Source organism: Drosophila innubila (assembly GCF_004354385.1).
Source record: "Drosophila innubila isolate TH190305 chromosome 3L unlocalized genomic scaffold, UK_Dinn_1.0 0_D_3L, whole genome shotgun sequence".
Taxonomy (NCBI): Eukaryota; Metazoa; Arthropoda; class Insecta; order Diptera; family Drosophilidae; genus Drosophila; species Drosophila innubila.
The window spans coordinates 23,808,957-23,836,504 of NW_022995376.1; the positions used below are offsets into that span (position 1 = coordinate 23,808,957).

Genomic DNA, 27,548 nt, shown 5'->3' on the forward strand with positions numbered 1-27,548 from the left:
TTTGAAAAAACGAGAAACCGGTTACAAATTTTGTAGACTTGTTTTTTTCCGCCTTTTATGTTATACAAAAAAAATTTATAAAAAAAAAATTGTTGTTTAAATTTTGATTTTTTTTTCGGTCTTTTGTTTTGTTACATATACCAAAAAATTGATTATCATAACATTTAAATATTTATAAGCTCAATTAACGCTTACCTACAAAGGGGGCGCCCCCTGGCGTTTGAAAAGTGAGAGTTTTTAGTGGAATAAACCGCAAGCGGCGCGGTCAGCTTCCAACAGTCGTTTCTGGCGCTTCGAAGCTGTCGGACGTGCTTAGTCTTCTATTAACCAAAAATAAATTCAATAACGAAATGAATTTGTCAATTTGTATGCTAATCTTGGCAATCGTTTGCCTGGCAGCGACTTCAGCTGCGCCGCAGCAGAGGCAGCGCAACGAGAAGCAGGTACAGGAGGGATTGCGTAAGTATTAATATTGATAATCGATTCTTGTCGATCAATGCAAATGTAACTGTCATTATAACAGCTGCCAATGGTGCCACCATCATCGAGGAGGTTGTATTGGAATCTAATCTGCATATTAAGCCTAAAGCGCGTCAGAATGTGAGACGTGTGCGTTCCGCACTGGAGACAACTCTGAATGGCGCCTACGCGGCGCACAAGCGCGTGAAGCGTCAACGGAAAGTAAATGCTGGCACCCAAGCCGGCGCTGGACGCACCCAATCCGGCGTTAACGTTGGTGTCGGACCCAATGGCGGCACTGCCGACGCCCATGTAAACCTGAAGCCACTGGGTCCTTTGGGTTCCGATGGCTACAGACAGGAGCAGACTGCCTCCAATGGTGCCGCAAGTGGTACTTTTAACGGCGGCTCTTCAGCGGCCATTGGCCAAGCTCAGGGTTTCCAGTCACAAGGTGCTAACGGCTCCTTTGGTGGCACCTCCGCCAGTACAGCCACCCAGTCGCAGAATCCCTTCGGCAACAGCAATTCGGCGGGCGCTTCACACAGTCTAGGTTTTATCCTTCCCGATGGTCAACAAATCAATTTTGCCTCCACAAATAGTTTTGCCAATAATGGACTAAATTCTGGCGCCAGCCGAGGCGGAGCCGTGTCTGTGAGTGGTTAAAAGAATTTAAGTGTATCATATATTTTGTGATTCAAAAACATTCTAACATTCAAAAATCCGTTTAAGCAATTATTTTGGAATGACACTTGAAATTATTTATAAAATCGAAGTCACTGAAAATATACCAAGAAATATCAGTTTTGCCAGCACTAACAAGCCACTTTGTACTCCGAAATATATCGATAAGCTGTCATTTTGATAAAAATTGTTTTGGTTTTATTGGTTCGTTAGGTTTATCGGTTATACGCTTAATCTGATTCACTTTCGCTCTCCGATTGAAAGTCGCCCACTTCAATGGAGAATGTGTATTCCTGATCGCAGCCCAAGTAGGAGTCGCTCATATAGTACAGGGTATAGTCATGTTTGCCCGGACTTGGCGCCACAAAGTCCAATTTGACCTTGGCCTTTTGTTGCAACGTGAGGCGTTTGATGGAAAGCAGGGAATTGGTCTTGGGATCACCAATGACCACCCACCAGCCCTCCTCACGTTTCTGGGGGAAGAACGGCGCAATCACCGGACCAGTAACCTCATCCTCACGCTCCAGCTGCACCACCACATTGACCGTTGATCCAGAATTAATGCGATCCTTATCCACGACTTCGTAATTGAGCTCAATGTTGGGATAACGATTACAGAATCTCGCCACATCGGCCATTTGTGCATCCGACAGTTGTAGCAGGCGCGATCGATCCTCATCCTCCAGCTCCATAATGTCAAAGACAGTTTCAATTTTCTAATATAGACAATAAACAATTAGTTTAAATAGAATTTAATTTTTGTGGCTTATATCGCTTACCTTATCCGTGCATCGTTTGATAATCTCGGCATTAAAGTGTGGCAGCTGCCGCAGATAGGAGTCCTTGCTCCACATGGCTTGGGTAACCATCTGTGCCAGTTCCATAGCTGCCACAGCTGGCGATAACCAGCCATTGGAACTCAACACATCCACACAAGCCTGGATTAAGCGTATCGCCTTACTTAGAATCTGTTCAGTATCTCCCTGGAGTTCGGGTTCCACTTGCAGACGCGATAGATGCGCCTGGAGCAACAGGTTCGTTTTAATATGAGGATCATTAAATCTGCAAAAGAATTTGCATATAAATTATTTACGTTTTAAATGGAATAACTATATAACTATAACTATATTTACTTGGGCGCCGTTTCATTGGGTCCAGTCAGTTTGTTGGGCAATCCCTGCGAGAGTCTTCGCAGAACCTTCTCCTCGTGATGCCGCACCACAACATCCTCATACTCGGCTGCCGATGATATGATCTCGAGCAGACCGCGAACCTTGGTCTTACTGTTCAACGACAAACTGAAGAGCTCTGTATGGAAATAATAACAAAAACAATTAGAAATAAATAAATCTAAGAATATATTTACAATTCACATACCAATCGTTGTATAGTTGATGTAATAGTAGGCGGCAATCATGCCCAGATTCAGTGGCAATGTGTCCATATCATCCTCGACACTAATGCACTTGGATTGCTCCAGATCACTGAGCGTGTTCTCCACCAGCTCGGACAGATGATCAGACAGATGGCGATGCGTGACGCCCTGTAGATTGTAATAGTTGGGATTCTGGGTTAATCGGCGATAGAGGAATGTCCATGTTAGATAATCGACGGCATCCTGTTTGTTCTCAATGGTTTTGGTGACAACCTCGGCATTGAAATGGTCGTGCATGCGATGATCTAAATGACTCTCGATGGGCAGCGGTTCGTTGATGAACTTCTTGAAGAAATCCTTCTTGGAACTCTGACACATTAGCACACACTTGGCATCGGCATCTTTGGTTCGATTCGCGCGTCCAATCATTTGGAGCACATCCGTAATGGGATAATCCTCATACGAATGATTCTTGCCATTATAAAACTGTGTGTCCATGATAATAGCGAGATGTGACGAGATGCTCATGCCCCAGCACATGTCCCGGGAGACGACAACCAGTTGAAAGGCTCCCGCCGTGAAGAGCTGCTCGACTACACGACGATCCGAGGCGGACAGCCCCTCGTGGAGATAGGCCACACCCTGGACAATCGTTTCCTTTAACGTTATATCCGACATGCGTTCCAGGAACGGCTGAATACTCTCCTCCTCCGCCAGGAAGAAGCGATTCGGCTGCAGATCTGAGGCAGCATACGTCACAATATCGATGGCCGTGAGACGCGCCTGTTTCCTGGATGAGACAAACACAATCACCGGCTTATCGGCGCTGTATTTGAGGATAGCATTGTAGACGGGCTTTGACATGGTCGCAATGCGAGTGGCATTGTGGGTAACATTGAATCCCTGGATGTGCAGCTCCAGTGGTATGGGACGCACACTGGGATGGAAATTGAAGGTGGCATTGGGATTACAACCCAGCCATTGGGCCACATCCCTTGCATCGGTCAAAGATGCGGACAGAGCCACAATGCGAATCTGTTTCTCAATCTGTGAGCTAATGTAACGCATGCGGGAGCAAACGATCTCCATTACGGGTCCCTCCTCACCGCCCACCAGCTGCAGTTCATCGACAATGAAGAGATTGACCTGCTGGACGTTCTTGCGCTGCTTCCAGCGACGCGACAACACATCCCATTTATCTGCTGTGGTTATAACCAGCTGTCCCTTGGCAATTAGCTTTAGATCCGTGCCCGTTTCACCCGTCAACTTAACCACCTTTATGTCCAGCGCTCCAAACTTCTCATGCCAATCGGCAAATACCAAATCAGCGAGAGTCTCCTGGGAAACGAGATAAACGCAACGTCCGTCGATGCTTTGGCTGAACAAACGCATTATGGCAAACTCGGCAATAGTCATCTTGCCCGATCCAGTTGGAGCACCCACAAATACATTGTCATCACTGTTGTAGACGGCATTGAAGACCTGCGTCTGGATCGGATTGAATTGCTGGAACTTGCGGCTCGCATAGAATGCCTCAAATTTCGGTTGACGCAGTGCGCTAATGGGCAACGGTTGAAGATCAAGTAGCTCCGTGGGCGGCATATTCTTCTCGGGCAGTATGAGATGCCTAAAGGATACCGGCAACTGGGTCTCGGCCCCAATCCAACGATCTGAGACAATCCTCAGGAAATATTGTGGTGGCAATGGCTCAAAAACGGGCACAAAGAACTTTAATTGATGCTCATCCTGGGCATATTTCTGCTTCAACAGAAAGAACTCATGGTGCAGTATCAGCTCCGAGTCCACATCCTCGATCAACACCCAAAATCCCTCCGACTGGCCGTGCACCTTCTCATCCCATTGAAAATCTGGAGTAATCGTGAGCTCCACCCTTAAGGTGGCTCGGGTAATGGGTTGAATGTGCGTGGATAGCTCAAGCTTGGGAAACTGATGGACAAACTTGTGTATGGTCTTGCCCAGCTTTGGCACGCGTATCAATTCACCCAGTTCATGGGGTTCCAGATCATAGAGACGTGACCAGGGAAAGTGTTTCTTCTCCAGCTTCTTGGCAATTTCTTCCGGCATCTTTTTGAATTGACGCAACGGGGTCATCGATTGCCACATGCGACGATCGATCATCTTGCAGAGCGTCAACGTTTTATCCGCCAACTGAGCCCATCCACGGGTCAGGACAATCTCAAAGATGGCACGCATGAGACGTGCCGCGGATTGTGTTATGAATACCATGTCGGACATCAAGGCAAATCCCTCCAGCTTCAGTTGCGAGATGTAGGCCTGTAGCAACACGTTCACCTTGGCGCTATGCTCCTCAATGGACTCCTTGATGGGTATGGGCACGCGTTCCATCAGCTTCTGCAGTTCCAGTTTCTCCTCCTCGCGCACCGAGATGTGACGGAACTCGGAGGAGAGCGAAAAGACGCGGAATAGCTCAATCTCGCTAAGCGTTTGCTTCAACAACTGATTGTAGGTTAACATTGTCTCATGGGTTAAATAATAATGCGATGCAATGCGTCCCAGATCGGTGACCTGAAAGTGTCCCGTCTTCCGTTCATATTTAACTAGACCGCTTCTCTCCAAGCAACAGGCAGCCGTGTGCAACAGATCAGCTCGATGTTGTTCCAGCAACGGATCCGCCTCAATGGCATCATGCGAGACACCATACAAGGTGGGATTCCTTAGCATACGTATGTATAGATAAGTGTAGCCCAACCAGTTAACTGCATCCTGCAGATGCTGCACTGTGCCCAGGACAATCTCGGCATTCAGCATGTCCGGCAGCTTCGAGATGAACTGTGACTCAATGGGCAACTGTTGATTCAGCAGCGACAGATAAAACTGCAGCTCACTGTGATTCGTGATAAGGATACCCTCACCCTTGGTATCGTATTGTGGACGACCGGCACGTCCCAACATCTGGAGCACATCCAAGGCGCTAAGCTCCACCCAGCGTCCCTTCTCTGGATTGTACACCTGGGTGCCCTTGATGATGACCGTGTGCGCGGGCAAATTGACACCCCAGGCCAGAGTAGCCGTCGACACCAACACCTGAATGTGCCGATCTGCAAATAGATCCTCGACCAGTGTACGATCCACACGTGTCATGCCAGCATGATGTATGGCAAATCCATATGGCAGCAGTTCCTTCAACTCTGTGTTCTTCACCTGCTCGGCTTCAGTGCGTAAGACTTCCATGCTGGCTGATCCCTCCCGCAGGAAGCTTCCCAGCGTGTCCTGCTCCAGGCACATGTCACGCACTGCTCGTGCCGTTTTCCCCGTTTCCTTACGGGAATGCACAAAGACCAGGACTTGATTGCGACCCGCATGCTCCATGGTCTTTTCGTAGACAATCTCATTCATGACCTGGAAACGCTTGAGGGCCTTCTTCTCCGTCACACCAATGTATTGCTGTTCCAGAGCCACCGGACGATAGCTGTTGTCAAAGTAGAAGAGTCCCTTGTCGGGTTTGACGCGCAGGAATGTGGCAACATCCTGATAATTGGGCAATGTGGCAGACAAGCCCACCAGACGCACATCCTCCTGCGTTGACTCAATATTGCGTATGGTACGAGCCACAAGAGCCTCCAACACTGGACCACGTTCATCGTGCAACAGATGAATCTCATCGATAATCACGAGACGCACCAAACTCACGAATGTCCGTTCTCCGCCCTTTCGTGTTATAATATCCCACTTCTCCGGCGTGCACACAATCACCTGGGTGGCGGCAATTTGCTCACGTGTTAGCTGATGATCTCCCGTCAACTCGGACACGGTCAGATTATAGCAGGCGAGACGGCGGCCAAAGTTACCAACCATTTCCTGTACCAACGATTTCATGGGCGCCACGTAAATGATCTTGAAATCCTGCGCATTAATGGTGCCATTCTCATTGATATGCTTGCCAATTTCTCGCATCATTGTGAGCAAAGCGACATTGGTTTTACCCGCTCCAGTGGGTGCACACAGAAGCATGTTCTCATCCGTGTCCAAGGCAGCCTTGTAGAGACGACTCTGAATGCGATTCAGTGTCTTGAATCCCTCGAAAACAGGTTGCACATACTTGGGCAGCTTGTCGATCGGTTGCAGCTCCTCATTGGCATCGAAGGCGACTTGTTTCAGAGCGGGAACATGGACTTCCTCGTAGCCCTTGCGCTGCTTACGGTAACTACCATCGGGCAACTGACAACGTTTGTTGGCCATAAAATGCGAACCCTGGGTAAAGGCCAACTCATCCAGCTCCAGTAATTGTCGCACTCCGGCGACTTGACCGGCAGCAGCTGCTCCACCATCATCGGCATCGCCCTTGCCACGCTTATGAGCACGCGCATCCGCTTCCTCCTGCTCATCGGCCTTGCCCGTGTCCAGTTGTCGCAAGATTTTGGCCAGCGCTGTATTTCCCCGCATCTTCTCACGTATCCGCTGACGCTCGCTGTCCGTTTGAGCGGATGCCAACATGGTACAGTAGAGTATCATCTGGCGATTCAGTTTCAGCTGCTTGATAAAGTCAAAGCAATCGTAGCCCAGCAGCAGCACAAGCTGATTTTCACAGTCACGCTCGTCGGCGGCATCCTTCAATATCTTGAGCACATCTGCTGCCTTGCTCTGGGAGACCATTGCATCCTTGTAGTACTTGCTGAGGCAACGCTGCAGCCAGTAGGCATCAATGTCCAGCGGATGAAGCGATCGATCCTTCTTCACATTGCTGGCGGCCTCTTCGCTAGCGAGCTGTGAATTGAAATATGAGAAGAATTCTATACGTCCCTTAATAATACTTACATTCTCGGCATGCAGTGTGTGATCAATGCGAGCTTCCTCGCCCTCGTCCTGTGCATCATCGTCGCGTATCTCGCCGTACATGTCATTGTCGCTCTCCTCCTCCGACTCCTCGAATTGCACATTGATGCCGTAGGTCTCGTCAATTTGTTCTTCATTGTTTGTTGCTGCTGTGAGTGCATTTACAGCATCACTGCCAAAGTCAGTGATCTTCTTGCCCAGATTGACCAACAATGCAAATCGCTCGTCGGTTACTTCACCCAACAAACTGTCTACATCACGTTTACGCTCACGATCCTTGAGTCGATCATTTTTGAGGACAGCGAGAATTTCATCAGCTGCACCGCAAAGGATATCACGCGGCTGGTCGCCCAGAGCTTCCTGTATGAAACTGAGCAGGACTTCGTAGGTCTGACGCGTCTCCTGCGTCTTGGGGCGGTAAACAATGCCAACCATTTCGTCAATGCCTTCCGAGAGCAGCGTAGCACCTTTCATTCGCTCAAAATCGTACTGTGCCTCGTCACGTTTCTGCCGCTTCACTTTGCGCTCCTCCGTTTTCTCCGGTTTTGTGCGTTGATAGCGATCGCCCATCCGGGTGCCATCCAATTTGCCCACCAAGGAGCACACCTCACCTGTGGCTTCATCGCGTCGTGGACGTTCGATTAGACGAACATCAGCTTGCAGCACAAGATTCGAGTTCTACCAAAAAAATAAAAAATAGGCAATGTTAAAATCAACAAACTTTTTTCGGCAAACGTTTACCGCATGTGGCGGCATTTTTTTTGCAAACACTTTTCAGATACTTACCGCTTTGTACTCGTACTGCAGTTGACGTGCAGCGGCATCCGCCATGTTTTCTTAATGTTTTCTTTTCGTTTTTACTGCACAATTCACTTATTTTTAACAATATTTTAGCATAAAAATTCACTCTGCTGCACTTTTTTCTGCTTTTTGCAAGACGTTGCCACCTGGCAGAAAAAATTTCCGTTTATTTGAACGCTGCCAGACCTTGGAGTTCGTGAATAATACTTTTTCATGTTAGAGATCGTTTTCCAATGGAATTTTTTTTGGAAAAAATGGCATTTTATTTAAGATAGAATTTTGAAAGTTATTGCATAATTTTTTCGAATTTCGCATTTTGCATTCCTTCTACTTTCGTGGCGGTCGGGCGATAGATTTTAATGCATTTGTCAACACTGTTTGCTCTAGTCACCACTGTTACCACTTGGCTATTTTATAGCTAGTTTTGATCACAATCTAAACGGCGCGTAATTTAAGTTTTGTTAATTTTTAAGCAATAACTTAGCAAAAACTTAACAAATTTAATTTATTTTTTTAATTCGAAATTAGATAAAAATAATGGTAAACTTTTTAGAATGCTAGGCGTTCGTTGTGCCTCAGGTCAAGAAGTTGTGTAACAAGGTTTAGTTAGTTCCAAAATTCTCAAAAAAAAATTTTGAAAAAATTTCTGCTTTAAAACTATACAAGTTTTTATATTTAAGCCCATTTTGGAAATTGATCACAATAAAAAAAAGGGCTTGAGTCCGAGAGCCAAGCCTGCCAACCCGTTTTTAGTTAAAGACTGCCAGCCCGTTTTTAGGTTAAGGCAACAGTGTAAATAAAGTAAACAAACGGCGCTCTCTTGTAAATTGTAATAAATTGAGCAACAAATCGATAAGAAAATCAGTTGCTCGGCGACCTCGTTAGCGTATGATACGGTAACGGAACGAATCTGGGCCAATCAATAATCATAAGAAGCAGAAACATATCAGAATGCTACCAATGCCAAGTACAAATCAGGATCTCCGATGTCCCGGCTTCTGCGATTGTCGCTTTCCCAGCTCCATCGATGTGGCGAATCACAAAGGCAATATACCCGATATGGTGACGTGCCGCTGTGGTGAGGACAGTGGCAACGGCTTGCAGTGGCAATGGTATAAAGATGACGAATCCGATGCGCACATCGTTGGCAGAAATATCATATTCCATCCCACATACAGTCAGGGCACGGCCATTGCACGCGGGGAGCAGCCGCTGCAGCACGACAAAGTGCATTTCTGGGAGATGCGTGTTATTACAGCGCTAGCGGGCACAGATGTGGTGAGTGGAGTGGAGTGGAGTGCATCTATCTGCATGGATTAAAATAGTCTCAAGATAAGCAACATTTCATAGATAAGACATGTAATAGGGGCACTTTTACTGTCAGAGTGGAAATGAGGAAATCAGTGCATGGTTGAGCAATGCCAGAGTTGAACTGATAAGCCAATCCATTCCTCATTCTAATCCATTCATTCACACAAAATGTATTGTATTGTACTATTTCTTCATGTTATTAATTTCTATCTCATCTAGATGTTTGGCATAGGCACCGATAGCGTTAATCTGGAGCAGTTTAAATTTCATTTTGTCTCCGCATTGGGCACAAATGCACAATCCTGGGGCTATTCATACAATGGCAAAATCCAGCACTGCGGCGATCAGTTGCCCTATGGCCAAAAGTTTTCACAGGGCTGCCTGGTGGGTATCTTTTTGGATCGCACTCGTGGCCATTTGGAGTTCTATTTGAATCGTCGTTCATTGGGCGTTGCCTACACGAATATTCCAACAGATCCGCATGTCAAAATCTATCCAATGGTCTGTTCCACAGCTGCCAAGTCAGTCATACGCTTGATTAACTCCACATCGCAGCCGGCAACGTTACAGCTGAGAGCATTTCAATCGCTTGTAAAGCATCCAGAGAAACTGGAAGAACTGCGGCAAATGCCTGGCTTGAAGAGCATCATGCAGTCGTATTGGTTTCTAGCTCCTCCCGTGCGTTACTCCCGGTCCTCTACAGATTACGAACTCGATCTGGGCGATGAGGCGGTGCTGTCAAGTTCCAAGTTACGCTTGGGGAGAAAACAAAAGTATAGAGGTGAGTTAATAGGAAACCTACACACGATATCTGAACAATGTATTTCCTATGCTATTAATAAATTTAAGCGTAGCTTTTCTTCCTCTTGATTGGAATTGTATCAGTTTGTTAATAATAATAAATGAACTTCATTTTCTTTTACTTTTTACGAATAACTCTTATAATCAGGGTTAAGAGCAGACCATTGAATAACATTATCCGTGGTGATAGCTGTTTATGATTCCATCTAATATTTACACCAAATATTTATAAAGTAATTATCTTATCTGTTAAATAAACATGTAATGTAATGATAAGACCATAATAAGACATTACATTTCTCTAAGCAAAAATAAATCAAAATAAACAACTATTTACACATTCTGACTAATAATAAAGAACTTTATATGCATTTTGTATTTGATTAAGTCGAGAATTGTTAGTCATATAGTAAACTTCTAGAACTTTGTTTTTGGACACAAATCAAAATTAAGCGGCAACTGTTTTTTTTTCTTTTTCTCAACCTATACAATTGACAGTTAATTAAACATATTTCATACTTTACAGAAAGCGATGATGTCAACATCGATGAGGAGGATCTATATGCGAATGCCCATAAAATACCGCTGAGACGTAATGACAGCGGCGATGAGGAGTATGCGGCTTCTATACACGAGTTCTGTGATGAATACTTTCATTATTTATTGTAGGCTCATTTCGGTTTCGTACCCTTGTTTCTTGGCATTTATTGAACAAAAGAAATGTACTTTAAATACATGTATTTTAAGTGTGTCTATTGTTTGTTTTGCAACTAATAATACTCAGTTTCTCTATATATATTGTATATATATTTATAAATTCCATTTGCTTTTTTGCATAAAGACAGTCTGGTTTAGTTGTGACAGACTGCTAGTATGTATAGATTTATTTAAAAATTATTTTCTTTTAATATATATGTATATATCATTGAGTTTTTGTATTATAGTATGTGCGGAAAAAACTGTTGAAAGTTTCATTATTGCAATTCTGCTGGGGACTGGGGGAAGGGAGAAGGGGAGGGAGTTGGGGTATTGGATTGAAGAGAAACTAAACTTAACTGCCACTTAATTTAAGTGTAAATAACTTATTGTTAGTTGCATTCATTAGTTGCACCGTTCGACGCTCGCTTGAAGATGATGCCCAATGGTAGCTAGTCCATGTCATCGTCATCATCATCGGATATGGTGTACTTCTTTTGTGAGCGCTTGCGACGCGTCTGTTTCTTGGATGTGGTCGCTGCCCCGCTGCTTGCCACCGACGCCGCTGTCGAGGATTGCGTGGGCGTAGCCGGTGCACTGGCTAATGATTTGTTAAGCTTTAGCTTCATTTTAACTGCTGCCGCCGATGTGGTTGCAATTTCCTCATCATCCGAGCCATCATCGCCGTCATCTTCATCATTATCCGAGTTATCCGAACCACCGCCATTGCCATGAGCGTCACCCGTGTTGTCGCCAGCAGCGACAGCCGTTGCATCCGCTGCCGCAGTTATCCTTTGCCTTGCACCAACAAACACCTTTTGCAATGCTATGGAATCCAGATATATTAACGATGCCTCCTCATTGTAGATCTGCGCATTCTGACAGAGTTGAGTAAAGTCCTTTTCCAGCTCATTGAGATCGGCATATTTGCAATCCTCAATGCGCTGCAGGATCTTCTTAATGTCCACTGGGCGCTTGATCACATCATAGTAATCGGGAAGCCTCTGGCGCGATGGCAGCTTCATAAAAGGCTCGGAGAGCGTGCGTCCATCTTGTGTGTGCTTGATGACAGCGCTCATGATCTTGTGCATTTGCTTCTTGGAACGCTTATCCAGATTCTGACGTCGTCTGCGCTTCAATATGAGTGAATCATCATCGGATTCATCTTTGCGATTCTTGCGCTTGCGACGCTTGCGCTTCGGGTCGTTATCCTCTTCCTCCTCTTCTTCAAATTCGGCTCCATCATCGATGGCTTTCAGCCATTCCTTCTCCGTAAGACTGTCCGTGTAATCCACCTCCTTGCGCTGACGTGATCCGCGTCCTAAACAAACAATCAATTATGAATAAAACTCTGTTTTCTCAATTGTTGCAATTGATTCACTTACCCAATATAGTATCCTCATCGTATTGGTAATGAAAACGCTCCACTTCGTCATCATCCTTGGTTAGCCAGTCGGGCAGCTCGGATTCATCAATTAAACGTTCTCTGCCCGGATGAATGTCTTCATCCTCTTTCTTGCGGTCAATATCCATTTTCTTAAAGATCTCAATCTCTTCTTCGCTGCGCGCTATCATCAAATTTATCATCTCATCATCGGGCACCTCGTTCTCCTCCTCCTCCTCGTTGTCGTCCTGATGCAAAATCGTTTGCAGGAACTGCTGACGCTCGCTGCCCGTCGACTTCTGATCGAACATGCCTGCCTGGATAACCTTCTCGTCCATGTTGAGCTTGTATCGTGCCGCGGCGAGAATACGCTCCTCCACAGAGTTGACCGTCATAAGACGCAGCACACGCACCTCATTACGCTGCCCTATACGATGCGCACGATCCTGGGCCTGCAGATCCTGATGGGGATTCCAATCAGAATCGAATATGACCACCGTATCGGCTGTCTGCAAGTTGAGACCGAGACCGCCGGCACGTGTCGATAGCAAGAAGACAAAGTAATCCGAGCCCTTGGCATTGAATTTACGCAAGAGCTCGCCACGATCCTCGGCCTTGGTGGTGCCATCGAGTCGCAAATAGCCAAACTGGCGCCAGCCAAGATAATCCTCAATGATGGTCATACACTGCGTCATCTGACAGAAAAGCAACACACGATGATTGGTGGCCTTCAGCTTGGGCAAGATGCGATCCAAGAGCTCAAATTTACCCGACACACGATAAAGATCAGGACCTGCAACAATGAAGAGGCGTTAATATCAATCAATTAGTGGGAAAGTCGACGGTGAGATACCCTGTACTTATTCTGTTTAAAATATGACTATTAGTAATATAAATTTGATTTTAGCAGAGTTTTTAATTGTACTTGCATTTGAATAATTATGGTCGCTTATAAGTATACGAGTATTGATATAGAATTTAATTAAATACGTGAAAGAATGTCAAAAATAAATATTTCCCTGCCCGTTTTAGGATATAAATAAAACAGGACAAGGATTAAAGATTATAGAGTATTGGAAAAGCTTTTACTTTGTCAATGCAACTCTATAGTGGATTTTTTAACTATTAAATAGTTTCCATCTTTTTTTTCTTTACGATTATCGATTTTTATCAATATCAGCTATTTTATTGAGGAATATTATATATGGTGTCTGTATGGCAACAAGTTCCTAACCCCCTTGTACCCTTTGGGTACTGGGCAAATTATAGAATTGGGGGAAATCCTTACCAGACACCACACCATGTCCGCCAGTATGATCGCAGTACTTCTCCTCAATGGCTTGGAACATAAACGGATGGTTGCAGAGCTTGCGCAGCTGGACAATGGTGTTCATGAGAGCCTTGGCGCCTCCCTTGCCATGTTTGCCCTTCTCGGAGCCATCGGTGAGCAGGACGCCCTTGCTCTGCATGTGCTTGTAGAGCACACGCTGCAGTGCCGACATGTCACACTTGATAATGTACTCGACCTTGTCGGGCAGCTGATGCTCCACCTCCTTTTTGAGGCGACGCAGGAGGAAGGGACGCAACACCTTGTGCAGACGTCGAATAATCAAAATGGTTTCCTCCTCATTTAGCTCAACCTTCTCGCCGGTGGTGGCGAAGGGGGCATTGAACCACTGTTCAAACGTGGAGCACGACTTGAAAATGGAGGGCAGCAAAAAGTTAAGCAGCGCCCAGAGCTCTGGTAGTTTATTCTGCAGCGGAGTTCCCGTAAGGAGCAATCGATATGGTGCAATGTAGTGTGTGTTGAGCACCTGCGTCAATTTGCAGTGATGATTCTTCATGCGATGTCCCTCATCGATGATCATGTACTTCCATTGGATTTTGGCCAGCACCGCTTTATCCTTGATGACATACTCGTATGTGGTGAGCAGCACATTGAATTTTGTGGCACGCATTTGATTCTGCAAGAGGCGACGACCCTGTGGACTTCCCTTGTAGCTGACCACGCCCACGGAGGGCGCCCACTTCTCAAACTCCAGCACCCAATTGGGCAGCGTGGAGAGCGGGACAATGATTAGATATGGACCCATGACCTTTTTGCGATCCATTAGATAGGTGACCAATGAAATGGTCTGAATGGTCTTGCCCAGACCCATCTCATCGGCCAGAATGCCATTCAGATTGTTGTTGTAGAGCGAGACGAGCCACTCGAGACCCTTCAGTTGATACTCCTTCAGCTGGCCATTGACCATAATGCTGGCCTGCTCCGTGACCTTCTCGTGCACGGTGTGGGCAATGCTGTAATATGTTTGCTCCTCCGTACGATACTCATCATCCTCCACCTTGACTTGGGTAATCAAATCATTGGATTGGGCATCGCCTGGCTGTGCGGACTTGTCCGTGGTATCCTCCGATCCCTCAACGGCGGCGGCATTGCGTTCCGTTTGTGGCAGCTCCTCGAGCTTTGGTTTTGTTTTCTTTTCGGGCGTCTCCTCGCTATCATCATCATCATCGTCTATCCAATCCCAGCCGGGATGCATGTTAAGCCAGCGATGCAAATGCTTCAACATGGGTGCATCATCTCCAGTTAACTTCTTGCCACTGCATTGCTCCACAACGATGACATGCATATCGGCCGCAATGCTGCTCTCATCCACGTTCACGTATTCTCCGCTCATGAGGAGCTCCTTCTTGTACTGCTGCAGACGTTTGCCCTCCTCCTCCTTCTTCTTCATCTGATCATCCTTGTGCTGTTTAACCATCTGGGTGAGATTGCTAATGTACTCGTCCGTCTGCGAGAGAAGGAATGCCAAACGTTTGTCCTTCTTCTGATCGATGAGCTTGCGATAACCTTCCTCATCCTCGGCCATCAGACGACGCATACGCTCCTTCTCAATGCGCTCCTGTTCCTTCTTCTGTTCCCGCTCCGCATTCGCATGATAGTTCATCACGGCCTTGTTCATGCGTGCTAGCTGTGCCTAAAAGTGGAATGACATTGCATTAGTGAAAGCCAACAAGAAAGAATCCTGCAATAAAGTGGACGACAATGACAGACCCATTAATCAGTCTCTCACATAAATACATCCTTCAGTGTGCAAACCTTATAAGAATCTCTAAGGAATCACCCAGGAAGAGCAGTTTGGGCCAAGAACTATTTATTTTAATTTAAATTCAACTTAAAATTGGATTTATCATCTCATTCCTAGTAACTTTTAATCATATGCACGGTATCTTTCACAGATACGATGATAAAAAGAAATGTATCCCTCATCGTCCGATTCGCCAGATGGCGGGATAAATCCGACCGATCCATGGGACAGATATCATTCTTTTGCATCCACTTCTGAAGGCAGTGAAGACAGATGGTGTGCTCACAGCTGGAAGACTGCATCGGCTCCTCCAGCACATCGGCACAATTGGGGCAAAGAAGATCCTCGTCCATATGGCCAATGATTAGAGATTGATAGCCCATGATCGTTTTATTTAACGATTTTATTGATTATGATATCTACACAGATCGAGAGTTACAAAATTGATGTGGATTCGATTTTGCAACTGCTGTTTACCCTTGTCACTTATATTTCAAAGATGTAAGCCGAAATATTCGTTTTTTCGTATAAAATAATAGAGAAATGTAAGAGTTTCTTTCCAGCTGGCAGTCTAGACTGAGGGTGAGACAAAACTGAAGTAAAATTCTTTTCAATTTCATTGTTGTCCCCAAATTCAATTTTATTGACTTTTAAAGCAAAGCTTTGAACGCTATTATAATAAAAATTTATACCGTTTTGTAGCTATAACTTTTTTAAAAATTTTAAGCTATTATTTTATGACAATTAATAAATTGTTGCGAAATAAGAAATAGTCAGATGTCCGGATTGGGGACGCTTGCAAAATGTGTCGACAAAAAAATTCAAAAGATAAAATGGGACAGATCTGTCAAAAGATGCCTCCTTTTGCCCTTATCTTATACAACTTAATCACGTAGCTGAACACTAAACACTCTCTTAATCTGCCACATACCTTGTTGTTGCGATGATATTCCCGCAGATCCTTGCCATGCTGCAGCACTGCAGCAAGGAATTCCAGATGCTTCTGCCTTCGCTTGCGCTCTGCCTCCAGTTTCTGTTGCTTCTCTAGCTTCTCGGTGGCTCGTGCCTCGCGCAATCCTTGACGCTTCGTGCGCTTGTACAACTTCATGTTAATGGCCGTCTCCAACGTTGTGTCCCGTCGTGTGCACTGCACAATCTCCATGCGCAGCTGCCGCTGGAAATTCAGGACGCGCAGCGCACGCAACTCAATGGCCGCCTGCAGACGCAGATCCTCGGACATGGTGGCCGGCAGTCGCTGCAACTCCTGCATACGCAACGAGATGCGTGCGGCAATGCGATTCTCCCGCTCCTGCAGCAACGTTATTGGATCAAGACCCACCGGTTTGGCCACGGTAGTCACACGATTCGGCTTTGCCATCGGCTGCTGTTGGCCAGGCGGTGCACCAGGTCGTGGTGGTCCCGGTGGTGCCACTTGACTGCCCGGCAGGCCGGGAGCCGCTGGACGCACGCCTTGTGGTTGCATGGGCGTGGGAGGAATCAAAGGAGGACCACCAACGGGACCCATGGCCAGAGGTTTGCCGCCATTGGGAATCTGATGCTGCAGTTGCTCTGGCGTTTGCTGCAGCGGTTGTTGTTGCTGCTGCTGTGCCTGCTGCTGCTGCTGTATTTGTTGTTGTTGTTGTTGTTGTTGTTGTTGTTGCTGCTGTTGTTGCTGCTGTTGTTGTTGTGGTGGCAATGGTGCTCCACCTATAAGTGGTGGTTGTGGCTGCAGCGGTTGTCCTTGCATATGAGGTGGTGGCGCCGGCTGCAATTTCTGGCCCGGCACAGGCGGACCATATGGACTCGCCGGCGGCGTGGAACATTGTGGTGGTGTTCCTGTTACCGGCGGCTGTTGTGGCTGCATTGGCGGTTGTCCTGCATGCTGTCCACCTGGTGGTGGTCCTCCAGGCATTCCCGGTGGTCCAATTTGAGGAGGCGGCGGCTGTTGTTGTTGTTGCTGCTGCTGATGGGCCACTTGCAACGCTTGCAGCGCCTGTTGCATCTGCATGGAGATGGGTTTGTTGCGTGCCAGCATTCGATAGGCTGTGATCTGTGTGCGCAGCAGATTCACCTGATTCCCATTCAGATGCTGATGCTTCGATGTGGCACGCATGGCCAGCAGCTGCGAGTAACGTGGATCCTCCTGCAATCCCTTCTCCTCCATCGAGTCAATGGCCCGCTGCAGAGCATGCAGATTCTCCTGCCCGGAACGTTCCGGCGGTCCTCCACCGGGTGGTCCTCCAGGCGGTCCCTGACCAGGCTGTGCGGGTGCCTGCAATGAAAATGCATACTTCACATTGAGATAAGACAGAATATCATAAGAATGGTAAAATGATGGTTACAATAAAGTACAGTGGTAAGATAAGAATTGCAAGTTTGTAGGACAATTTATTAACTACAATAGATTTTTTTTTTCTTTTTTAATTTTTGTTAGTATTTAATTAGACCTAATTGTACATCAACACCAAATTACCGAAGAAAAAAAAACTCAGCTTTTATAATATACAATGAACACTTGACAATAATTATACAAATTTATGTTTAACAATATGGATGTGCCCATTAAACTTAGTACCTATACTGTATTTTAAATGTATAATTTATTATTGTTTTTTACTGGAAAGGCAACCTGTGACGTTATAAAGTAAATTTGTAATTGAACATTAATTTAGCTTTGACAGTTACAAATTTTAAATTACCTGAATATTGGACGCAACGAATTTAAGATACTATGCGAATTTGGTTTTAAATAGTTTGTATTCAATAATAATCATAGTTTCTTTGTCTATTACTTTGCTTCGATTTGTGCAATAATCAATAAGTTTTTGAAAATTTTTTCTAAATGTTTTAAATAAGATTAATACTCTTCATTTCCCAGTCTAAATTGTAATTCATTCATAATTTACAATCATGCAGTTTACATTACAATTCCTGCACTTTTCCACTGTTTTGATAAACTTAAAACGACCCTTCTAAAAATACAAATGATCTTTTTCACACTTCTATTTGATAGCTGCACTTGCCCCACTGTGCACTCTCTTACTTATTTAAGCATCATTTGCAGTCGTAATACAACCACACAAAAGCTTTCAGAAAAGTTAACAAATTATCTTTCAAATATCTTTGTGTGCAATTGGCATGGAAACCCGTTTTAAGTTGCGATTGCTCAGTACGAGTTCAGTTTGAAGGCAGGTGACAACGTACGTAAAAATGACAAGCGAAGCACAGATTGAGGAACTTTACAAGTTCATTTACCCACTGGCAATTCGAGCAGGTGAAATATTGTTTGAAGGCTATCAGAATGCGGGTAAATCCGTTGCCCTGAAATGCAACGAGTTCCACAATGTGGTAACCGAGTATGACAATGAGATTGAGGAATTTCTGATGTCTAGCATACTGGCCACGTATTCCGATCACAAATTTATTGGCGAGGAAGATACACACAAGAATAATAACATCACCAAGGAGCTAACAGATGCCCCTACCTGGATCATAGATCCCATTGATGGCACCTCCAATTTCATTAAGCAAATCCCTCACGTCTCTGTCTCAATTGGACTCTCGATTAACAAGCAAATTGTGCTGGGTGTTGTGAATAATCCTGCCCAGAAGAAGCTATACACAGCCAAGTTGGGACAGGGCGCCTTCTGCAATGGCGAGAGAATCCATGTGAGCGACTGTGAGCATCTCAATGCTGCCAATGTGGCCTACGAGGTGTGCCTGCTCCATGCGCCAAAGATAAGAAACAAGCATATCAAACGCATTTACTACATTGGCTCACAGGCTAGACGGTAAGTACACATTAAATAAAACATAGAAATAACCCTAAATGATAATGTAATCCTTTAGTTTATTGGGTTATTCCGCTGTCGTGGATTCACTTTGCATGGTCGCCGCTGGCAATTTGGATGCCTTTCACATTGAGGACATGTATCCATGGGATTGTGCTGCGGGTTATTTACTTATACGTGAAGCTGGCGGCGTTGTAACCCATCCCTATGGTGGTCCCTTTGAGATTATGAAACCAGACTTGATTTGTGCCGGCACTGAGACACTCCGGAAGCAAATTGAGAATCTTATACGGAAAGCAGATCTGGCAAAGTCTGTGGGTAGCGAAGATGTGAATGAATAATAATATTTTGTGCTTGAAAAGCTTTCGAATAAATAGATACTTCCACAAAAAAACTTTCCAGATAAAAAGTTCATTGGTAAAACTTTATTATCTTTTAAAATCAGTGTCCCACTTAAAAGTCAAATTGTAGCTTAACAATTCATATCTTTTACATACAAGGTATGTATCTAGTTATATTTTATGTGATGAGTTGCATATTGTAATTATCTTAATGATAACAATGATGTTTTCAAGCTCATAAACTGAATAATTATTCTTATCATTTATTTGTATTTGTATACAAATTCATAGAGTGTTAATACCCCTTCCTCACCAAAGTTCAAAGCTCAATGCATACCCAAAAGAAGCTTTTGGAAAAGCTTTCGACAGCTAAAATGCCGTTCATTTAAGCTATTCGAATTCAGTGGTTAGCATTAGTTTGACGAGTCCAAAACAAGAATCATGAGCAAACATCCAATTAGCGAGTCGAAATTGAAGGAGTATTATGATGTCGCTTTAAATTTAGTGCAGAAATGTGGTCCACTTTTGATGGAGGGTTATACAAAGCCCAAAACGGACTACAAGGTCAAAGCGGACTTTTATGATTTGGTCACCGTGTATGACAAACAGATTGAGGACACTTTAATTGAGGGATTGCAGGCTGCGTTCCCTGAATCATTGATCATTGGCGAGGAGGAGTCGGCTGCAACTAAACGCCAGGCGGAGCTAACAGATGCGCCAACTTGGATAATAGATCCCATCGATGGCACCACAAACTTCATTCATCGCATTCCCCATTGCTGCATTTCTGTAGGATTGGCCATCAATAAAGAGCTGGTCGTAGGCATTATCTACAATCCCCCAGCCAATGAATTGTTCTCAGCGTGGAAGGGTCATGGAGCCTACCTAAATGGCCAACGCATAAGCACTTCCAAAATCACAACGGTAAGAATGCGATTATTATATAAACGCTGAAGAAATCCTACATATAAACAAGATGATAAGTTATTCCCAGTGTGAATTTAACCGTCTCATGATGATTCACATTCAATTTGAACATTTAAAATTCGTTTTTTGTTATTGCATGCACCCGGTACGGTACTTAATAAACAAAACTTTTCGTGCTCTCTGCGCTCTCGTTCATAAAACATAAGGCTCTCTCTCATTCTCTTTTCTTTTACAGATCAACCAAGCTGTAGTCGCCTATGAAATCTCTTTGATACACGCTGCAGCTGTGAGAGACAAGAACTTGAAACGCATTTACAAGTTGGGCTCAAATGCCACTGCGTAAGTGTGAAAGAGCGGGAGAGGAAGTTTAAATGTTGGAGAGTAATAAAAGCTTTATTTTGTCTGCTCTCTTTTGCACAGCACTCGCAGCTTTGGCAGCGCCGCTCTCGCTTTGTGCTATGTAGCAACCGGTCAATGTGATCTTTATCACGTCGACGATCTGAAACCATGGGATATTGCAGCTGGTGCTGTGATTCTAACTGAAGCGGGAGGTTGCATTTATCATACCAAAGGTGGTGAATTTAATGTGATGAAGCCTGATTTGGTCTGTGCAGCCACAGAGGAGCTGGTCAGAAGTGCAATTAGCCTCATCGATGATGCCAATCAAATTACGGAGTACACATTCAAGTGATTGTTCGTTGACTGTGATTCTTACCCAAAAACTAAAACCACATAAATAATTAATTTGTATTAAATAAAACTATTGAAAAAGGGACCAACTTCTTTATAATTTATACCAATAAATGAGCAGTAAGTATGAAGTGAAAATATAGGAAATTCGGCCATAAAATTAGTAATAAGAAAAAACTGTAGGTTTAAAAATATTAATACACATTTACGCATTCCACTTTTTTCGTTTTGCTCTTGACAAAAACATTTTATTTATAAACTTTTGCAAAACTGTTATGCTAAATTTTTACACTTCAGACACTTCTGATATATAACAGATTAAGATTAAGCAATTAGGAGCATCTCAATGCTGTGAGTCTGCGGAACGAGCCAGAGATAAGAAAGAAGAACAAGAAACAGATTCAAATTTTGGCTCACAGGCAACTTGGCAAGTAATCCTAACATAAAACATAATAAAAACTTATCTGTTTATTGGGCTATTTGGCTGTCGTGTTATTATATGATATGGTATGATATGATTTTATAATTTTGAGCATACAAAATTTTGGCAGCATAAAAACTTCTAAATTGAGATATTACAGTTCAGTGGTTAGCATCAGTTTGACGAGTTTAAAAGAATCATGAGCAACACTTTAATAAGTGAAAAAAAGCTGAAGGAATATTATGATGTCGCCTTGGATTTGGTGCAGAAATGTGGACCGATACTGATGAAAGGTTTTACGGAGGCCAAAACGGACTACAAGATCAAAGATGAGTTTTGGAATTTCCTCACTGTGTATGATAAACAGATTGAGGATACTTTAATGGAAGGATTGCTGGCTGCGTTTCCTGAATCTTTATTCATCGGAGAGGAGGAGTTGACAGCAGCGAACCGTCAGGCTGAATTAACCGATGCGCCCACTTGGATAATAGATCCCATCGATGGCACCACAAACTTCATTCATCGCATTCCCCATTGCTGCATTTCTGTGGGATTGGCCATTAATAAAGAGCTGGTCGTAGGCATTATCTACAATCCCCCAGCCAATGAATTGTTCTCAGCATGGAAGGGTCATGGAGCCTACCTAAATGGCCAACGCATAAGCTCCTCGAAAATTACAAAGGTGAGATAATGAATACATCCAACTTTAATATGACATCTTAAACGAATAAGACAACAAATACTAATTACTCTAAATTTTTTCCTTTTCTCATTCCGTCCCTTTACAGATCAACCAAGCTGTGGTTGCCCATGAAATCTCATTGATAAACTCTGCATCTACAAGAGACAAAAACGTAAAACGCATTTACAAGTTGGGCTCAAATGCCGCTGGGTAAGTTTAAGAGAGCAAAGAAGAGATTGTAAGTATGGGAGCGTAATGAAAGCACTTTTTTTATTTTCTCTTTTGCCCAGCACTCGGAGCTTTGGCTGCGCCGCTCTCTCTTTATGCTATGTGGCGACGGGTCAATGTGATGTCTATCACATTGATGATCTGCAGCCATGGGACATTGCAGCTGGCGCTATGATTGTAGCCGAGGCTGGAGGTTGCATCTATCATACCAAAGGTGGTAAATTCAATGTGATGAAGCCTGATTTGGTTTGTGCCGCCACAGAGGAGCTGGTTCAAAAAGTTATTAGCCTAATTGAGGAGGCAAATCAAATGACGGGATCGACATTCGAATAATGAAAAAAAATTATAAAAAATAATTTTTTGTATTAAATAAAGTTTTTAGCAAAATTAAACTTTAATTACTGAATGATTAAGATTCCTTTAAGAAAAAACGTGTATATTGACAACGAAAAAAAACTAGTAAATATAAATTATGCTCAACAAAATATAGAAATTTCGATTGAAAATAGTTACTTTTAAAAAAATAAAAATACGAAACAGTAAAAATTGACATTGGCGGAGACTAAAAATGGTAATAAAGAACTTGTATTTAGTTAGACAAATGCTTGCCTGGTCAAAATGTCATTTAAATGTGTATCATGTATAAAATACATTAATTGCAGGGGATCCACAAAACACAAAATCAACCAAAATCTCTAAAAAGTTGTATGGAGTTTTGGTAGATTTTGAGTTGGTTTCGCCTTCTGCGCCATAACCATAGTGACAATGGAGAATACGGCAATAAAGTTTGGACTACATACTGAATCTTATAGTCATGACAAGGAAAATGAGATTATAATAATTAAGCCTATGGGCCTAACATATGATTAGATTGTAGATGATTATCATTTTTATGTTAAGATATTTAATGGTATCGTTTAAGCATAACTTTTACTGTACTTTGCTAGCATTTTTTTTTTTATTATTTTCCTATTTGACTACTCCATGGCATAGACACATGTCTGTTCAAAGATAATGGCTTCTATTTGTAGTCGTCAAATCAAACGAGATAAAACGGGAGCGAGTAGCAAGCAACAGACAGATTTCAATTTTCAGTGCATCTCATATCATCGCGTCTGGAGTATTTTCAGTTTATTGAGCGAATAATTTAAAGCTCAATGTAAACAAATGCGAGAGAGACACAGAAAGAGAGTGAGTTGAAAGTTTATGGAGCTCCGCTTGATGAAATCAGTTGTCAGTCGTCTGTTGTGGGGAGTAGTTGAACGTAACGGATTTGTAATTAAAATCATTAAATACATTTACACAATGTTAACGGAAATTGAGGAATTGTATAACTTCATTTACCCGCTGGCCGTAAGAGCGGGTGAAATTCTATTAGAAGGTTACGAACGTACGGAAAAGAATGTCGATATTAAGGGTGCATTTTATGATGTGGTTACGGACTATGACAGCAAGATCGAGGAGTTTCTAATGGGCAAAATACTGGCCACGTATCCACAGCACAAGTTCATTGGCGAGGAGGAGACGGCCAAGAACAACAACATGTCCAAGGAGCTAACAGATGCCCCCACCTGGATCATAGATCCCATTGACGGCACCTCCAATTTCATTAAGCAAATTCCACATGTTTGCGTCTCAATTGGACTCTCGATTAATAAGCAAATTGTTCTGGGCATTGTGAATAATCCTGCCCAGAAGAAGCTATACACAGCCAAGTTGGGACAGGGCGCCTTTTGCAATGGCAAACCGATTCATGTGAGCGATTGTGAGCGTTTAAGGGATGCCAATGTGGCATATGAAGTCTCCTTGCTGCACGTCCATAACGTGGCCAACAAGCATATTAAACGGATCTACCATGTGGGATTACATGCTAGGCGGTGAGTCCCATTTGGGGAATCAAATTTAAAAACCTTTTCATATTTCTCTCCCCTCACAGATTGTTAGCCTATTCCTGTGTTGTGGATGAACTTTGCATGGTGGCTGCTGGCAATTTGGATGCTTTCTATATTGAGGACATGTATCCATGGGATTGTGCCGCTGGCTCATTGCTGGTGAAAGAGGCTGGAGGCGTTTTAACGCATCCTTTTGGTGCACCTTTTGATATCATGAAACCGGATTTAATTTGCGCCGGCACCGAAAAGTTGCGCAAGGAAATCGAGGATCTGCTACGCAAAGCGGATCTAGAGAAATCTGTGGGAGGCGCTGACGTTAATTAATTAATGAAGTGTATAATAATTGTCTCAATGCATTTTAAACTCCAAAGGTATACAAATTACTTAATTAAAAACTTAAAAAGGCCATAACTACCGTTAGATTTTTACCATCTTAATGCGATTAAGTGGAATTATTGAGAATAATAAAAACGAATGCCTAACATCAAAAACAAACTTTTTAACCTAAAAACTATGGATGTTGTGGAGTTATTATTAAAATTTTTGAAAACATTTTGATGTCCCTGGGAATAATAGGCGTCTGTCCAACTAATTTGGAGTCTTTAGCTCTTATGTTCGCTAAGTTACAACTTATTAATATTATTATATATACCACCCGAAGATTTATTCGTACACTGTTGATTTTAAATTATTTTCATTCTAATAAAGAGTACAGTTTACATGAATAATAAACATTTTATAACAATAATATTAATATTTTTTATAGTATAATTTTTTTTAAAACAAGCCCAATTAAAGATTGATGTATTGTATAAAAACTAAGTGTACGAATAAATGTTGGGCTGACTGTATGTATTAAATAGCGGTTGTCACTCCCAATTCTCCTTGTTACAACATTGCTACGAACTCAATATACTCTTGTACTGTATGAGTAACGGGTATAAAAACAAAGAACAGAAAACAAATTAAGCTTGACAAGTTAAACAATTAAACGAGTATTCAAATCAAAAGCTCGATTGCTGCACACTGTCTCTGCGCTCTCTCTAACTTTCTTGCTCTTTATAAAGCTTTTCAAAACGAAAAAGCTCCCAAAAAGCTACGCGATTTTTCACTATCAAATAAAAAAAATTGCAAATTGATTTAGTACTTGAGAAGCTATCGAATCATTCAGTTGGATTCTGATTACATCGTTATTTACTATTTACTTTTTTGTTTATCTTTATTTAAAATATGACGAGCACTATTAGCGAGACAAAGCTCAAGGAGTACTACGATGTTGCACTAGATCTGGTCATTAAATGTGGCCCAATATTTGAGGAAGGCTATAATAAGATCAAAAAAGAGGTTACGGTGAAGTCTGACTTCTATGACTTTGTCACTGTTTACGATCGACAAATTGAGGAAAAATTAACTGAAGGTTTACTCAAAGCCTTTCCTGAATCGCGTTTCATAGGCGAAGAATCTTTGGCTGCATCAAAGGAGATGCCAGAACTGACAGATGCGCCTACGTGGATCATAGATCCCATTGATGGCACCACAAATTATATACATAGATTTCCACATTGTGGCATTTCAGTTGCTTTAGCGGTTCATAAGCAATTGGTAGTGGGAATTATCTACAATCCGGCGGCAAATGAACTTTATACGAGCAGAAAAGGTCATGGAGCATATTTGAATGGGCAACCTATTCAAGTATCTGGAGCAACTACGGTGAGTATCGCTCAAAGATGCGACTTGTTTCCGGCTACAATTTATAGTTATTCATGCAGTTATCCAACTCTGTGATTGGTCATGAAATTACGCTTATAAATAATGCATCTTGGCGGGATAAAAACATCAAGCGTGTCTATAAACTGGGCTCCGTTGCCGCTGGGTAAGTTAAGGATTTGTAAGTGTATAAGAAACGACCAATATATATTCTGGTGATTGATAGCACACGTTGCCTAGCTACCGCTGCTCTGTCTCTGGCCTACGTGGCCAAGGGCACACTGGACACCTATCACGTGGACAATTTAAAGCCCTGGGATGTGGCAGCAGGAGTATTATTGGTCCGCGAAGCTGGCGGCATTGTGCATGACACAAATGGCAGCGAGTTTAATGTGATGCAACCAAATCTTGTGGCAGCTGGCAAGGATTCGCTTGCCCAGGAGGTAATACAACTTATCAGAGAGGCGGATCAGATCAACGACTATACATTCACATAGATTAAGATTAAGAGCTTAATGCTGCACTTACATTGGGCGGCATGCCATGTGTTTGATATCCAATCGGTGACATATTCGGTCCGCTTGGCGGCATTTGCATTCCCATATGCGGCGCTGTAAACGAATTGTAAACAAATATTAGTGATGACAATAAAGATTTGCATTTTGTATACGCATACTCATGCCCTGATGATGTGGCGGCATATGATGACCCGGTGGGCCCTGTCCAGGTGGTCCATGCTGCATGGGATGTCCGTAGGGTCCGGCTGGATGACCCGGCGGCGGTGGACCTTGCATATGCGGCGCACCAGGCGGTGGTCCCTGCGGCGGTCCCTGAGGCGGCTGGTGCGGATAGGGACTGTGCGGCGAGGGCGCTGGACTTTGCGAAGGAGGCGCCATGGGGCTGGGCGCTTGTGGAGGTGGCATCGGACTGTTCGCCGGCGAGGGCGAGGCCATTTCGTTAAGTTTCGTTTGTACTTCGCTTTGCACTGGACAGCCCCTAAAAATACTATCTAAAAAGTTGTGCAAATATAAGTACACGGTGTTTTCGATAAAAGTTGTAACAGTATATTGCTTTACGTTTTGCACAAAGTGCATTAAAATGTATATAAACTGTATATGTAATCGTTATTCGGCTTTGTTGCTTCTCCCTCATCACACACACAAATTACATTTTGCATTTTGCACATGCCACAAAACTCATATTATAAGTGCTTGCAGCGCTTGTTTTTCACATGCCACACATCAATTATTAGCGAAAACATTAAATTTCCTAGTTTTTACACAATATTTTTACCTATTTGCACAATTTGAAAGCGTTTTATGTTCCACGATTTTCACACTTTTATTGGACGAAAGACGCGACAATGGCGGACGTCTCTGTATAACAAAATTCAAAGTGTGGCAACTCTATGTGCCGGCAATATGTGGCCACGTTCAACCAAATATAATATCAAA

The 27,548-nt window shown here is 43.4% G+C and overlaps 10 protein-coding genes across 14 annotated transcripts; 7 read left to right on the top strand and 3 right to left on the bottom strand.

Annotated features, from left to right (window-relative positions):
• Nucleotides 1–203: 203 nt before the first annotated feature.
• Nucleotides 204–1,327, top strand: LOC117786576 (PE-PGRS family protein PE_PGRS30). The gene is made up of 2 exons (XM_034624906.1): nt 204–459; nt 524–1,327. Exons 1-2 carry the CDS (start codon nt 351–353, stop codon nt 1,120–1,122), a joined length of 708 nt encoding a protein of 235 aa, XP_034480797.1. The 5' UTR covers nt 204–350; the 3' UTR covers nt 1,123–1,327.
• LOC117786575 (putative U5 small nuclear ribonucleoprotein 200 kDa helicase) lies at nt 1,316–8,285 on the bottom strand. The gene is made up of 6 exons (XM_034624905.1): nt 8,117–8,285; nt 7,313–8,008; nt 2,518–7,261; nt 2,274–2,448; nt 1,920–2,202; nt 1,316–1,856 (listed from the first exon to the last, which is right to left on the bottom strand). The coding sequence occupies exons 1-6, from the start codon at nt 8,159–8,161 to the stop codon at nt 1,371–1,373; spliced, it is 6,429 nt and encodes a 2,142-aa protein (XP_034480796.1). The 5' UTR covers nt 8,162–8,285; the 3' UTR covers nt 1,316–1,370.
• A 677-nt stretch (nt 8,286–8,962) lies between these two features.
• Nucleotides 8,963–10,981, top strand: LOC117786348 (SPRY domain-containing SOCS box protein 3). Of its 3 annotated transcripts, none has more exons than XM_034624550.1 (3): nt 8,963–9,409; nt 9,662–9,826; nt 9,918–10,118. In XM_034624550.1, the coding sequence occupies exons 1-3, from the start codon at nt 9,083–9,085 to the stop codon at nt 9,978–9,980; spliced, it is 555 nt and encodes a 184-aa protein (XP_034480441.1). In that variant the 5' UTR covers nt 8,963–9,082; the 3' UTR covers nt 9,981–10,118. The 3 variants fall into 3 exon arrangements, with proteins under 3 accessions (XP_034480441.1, XP_034480440.1, XP_034480439.1); XM_034624549.1 differs by adding an exon at nt 10,392–10,600 and having other exon boundaries at nt 8,967–9,409; nt 9,662–10,223; XM_034624548.1 differs by adding an exon at nt 10,770–10,981 and having other exon boundaries at nt 8,975–9,409; nt 9,662–10,223.
• Nucleotides 10,982–11,031: 50 nt separating this feature from the next.
• Nucleotides 11,032–27,466, bottom strand: LOC117786337 (ATP-dependent helicase brm). 3 transcript variants are annotated; one of them, XM_034624533.1, is made up of 7 exons: nt 27,388–27,466; nt 26,771–27,103; nt 26,623–26,705; nt 16,347–17,705; nt 13,612–15,304; nt 12,325–13,116; nt 11,032–12,260 (listed from the first exon to the last, which is right to left on the bottom strand). In XM_034624533.1, the coding sequence occupies exons 2-7, from the start codon at nt 27,045–27,047 to the stop codon at nt 11,392–11,394; spliced, it is 5,073 nt and encodes a 1,690-aa protein (XP_034480424.1). In that variant the 5' UTR covers nt 27,048–27,103; nt 27,388–27,466; the 3' UTR covers nt 11,032–11,391. The 3 variants fall into 3 exon arrangements, with proteins under 3 accessions (XP_034480424.1, XP_034480423.1, XP_034480422.1); XM_034624532.1 differs by lacking the exon at nt 27,388–27,466 and having other exon boundaries at nt 16,347–17,687; nt 26,771–27,117; XM_034624531.1 differs by lacking the exon at nt 27,388–27,466 and having other exon boundaries at nt 26,771–27,117.
• On the bottom strand, nt 15,464–15,979 carry LOC117786362 (E3 ubiquitin-protein ligase NRDP1-like). Its single transcript, XM_034624569.1, has 2 exons — nt 15,893–15,979; nt 15,464–15,834 (listed from the first exon to the last, which is right to left on the bottom strand). The coding sequence occupies exon 2, from the start codon at nt 15,796–15,798 to the stop codon at nt 15,529–15,531; it is 270 nt and encodes an 89-aa protein (XP_034480460.1). The 5' UTR covers nt 15,799–15,834; nt 15,893–15,979; the 3' UTR covers nt 15,464–15,528.
• Nucleotides 18,585–19,594, top strand: LOC117786352 (inositol monophosphatase 1). Its single transcript, XM_034624557.1, has 2 exons — nt 18,585–19,206; nt 19,265–19,594. Exons 1-2 carry the CDS (start codon nt 18,626–18,628, stop codon nt 19,545–19,547), a joined length of 864 nt encoding a protein of 287 aa, XP_034480448.1. The 5' UTR covers nt 18,585–18,625; the 3' UTR covers nt 19,548–19,594.
• LOC117786353 (inositol monophosphatase 2) lies at nt 19,933–21,249 on the top strand. The gene is made up of 3 exons (XM_034624558.1): nt 19,933–20,471; nt 20,710–20,813; nt 20,895–21,249. The coding sequence occupies exons 1-3, from the start codon at nt 19,989–19,991 to the stop codon at nt 21,163–21,165; spliced, it is 858 nt and encodes a 285-aa protein (XP_034480449.1). The 5' UTR covers nt 19,933–19,988; the 3' UTR covers nt 21,166–21,249.
• LOC117786354 (inositol monophosphatase 2-like) lies at nt 21,642–22,866 on the top strand. The gene is made up of 3 exons (XM_034624559.1): nt 21,642–22,267; nt 22,374–22,477; nt 22,558–22,866. Exons 1-3 carry the CDS (start codon nt 21,785–21,787, stop codon nt 22,826–22,828), a joined length of 858 nt encoding a protein of 285 aa, XP_034480450.1. The 5' UTR covers nt 21,642–21,784; the 3' UTR covers nt 22,829–22,866.
• LOC117786357 (inositol monophosphatase 2) lies at nt 23,730–24,898 on the top strand. The gene is made up of 2 exons (XM_034624561.1): nt 23,730–24,372; nt 24,432–24,898. The coding sequence occupies exons 1-2, from the start codon at nt 23,801–23,803 to the stop codon at nt 24,709–24,711; spliced, it is 852 nt and encodes a 283-aa protein (XP_034480452.1). The 5' UTR covers nt 23,730–23,800; the 3' UTR covers nt 24,712–24,898.
• On the top strand, nt 25,548–26,769 carry LOC117786356 (inositol monophosphatase ttx-7-like). Its single transcript, XM_034624560.1, has 3 exons — nt 25,548–26,097; nt 26,157–26,260; nt 26,321–26,769. The coding sequence occupies exons 1-3, from the start codon at nt 25,618–25,620 to the stop codon at nt 26,589–26,591; spliced, it is 855 nt and encodes a 284-aa protein (XP_034480451.1). The 5' UTR covers nt 25,548–25,617; the 3' UTR covers nt 26,592–26,769.
• Nucleotides 27,467–27,548: the final 82 nt, after the last annotated feature.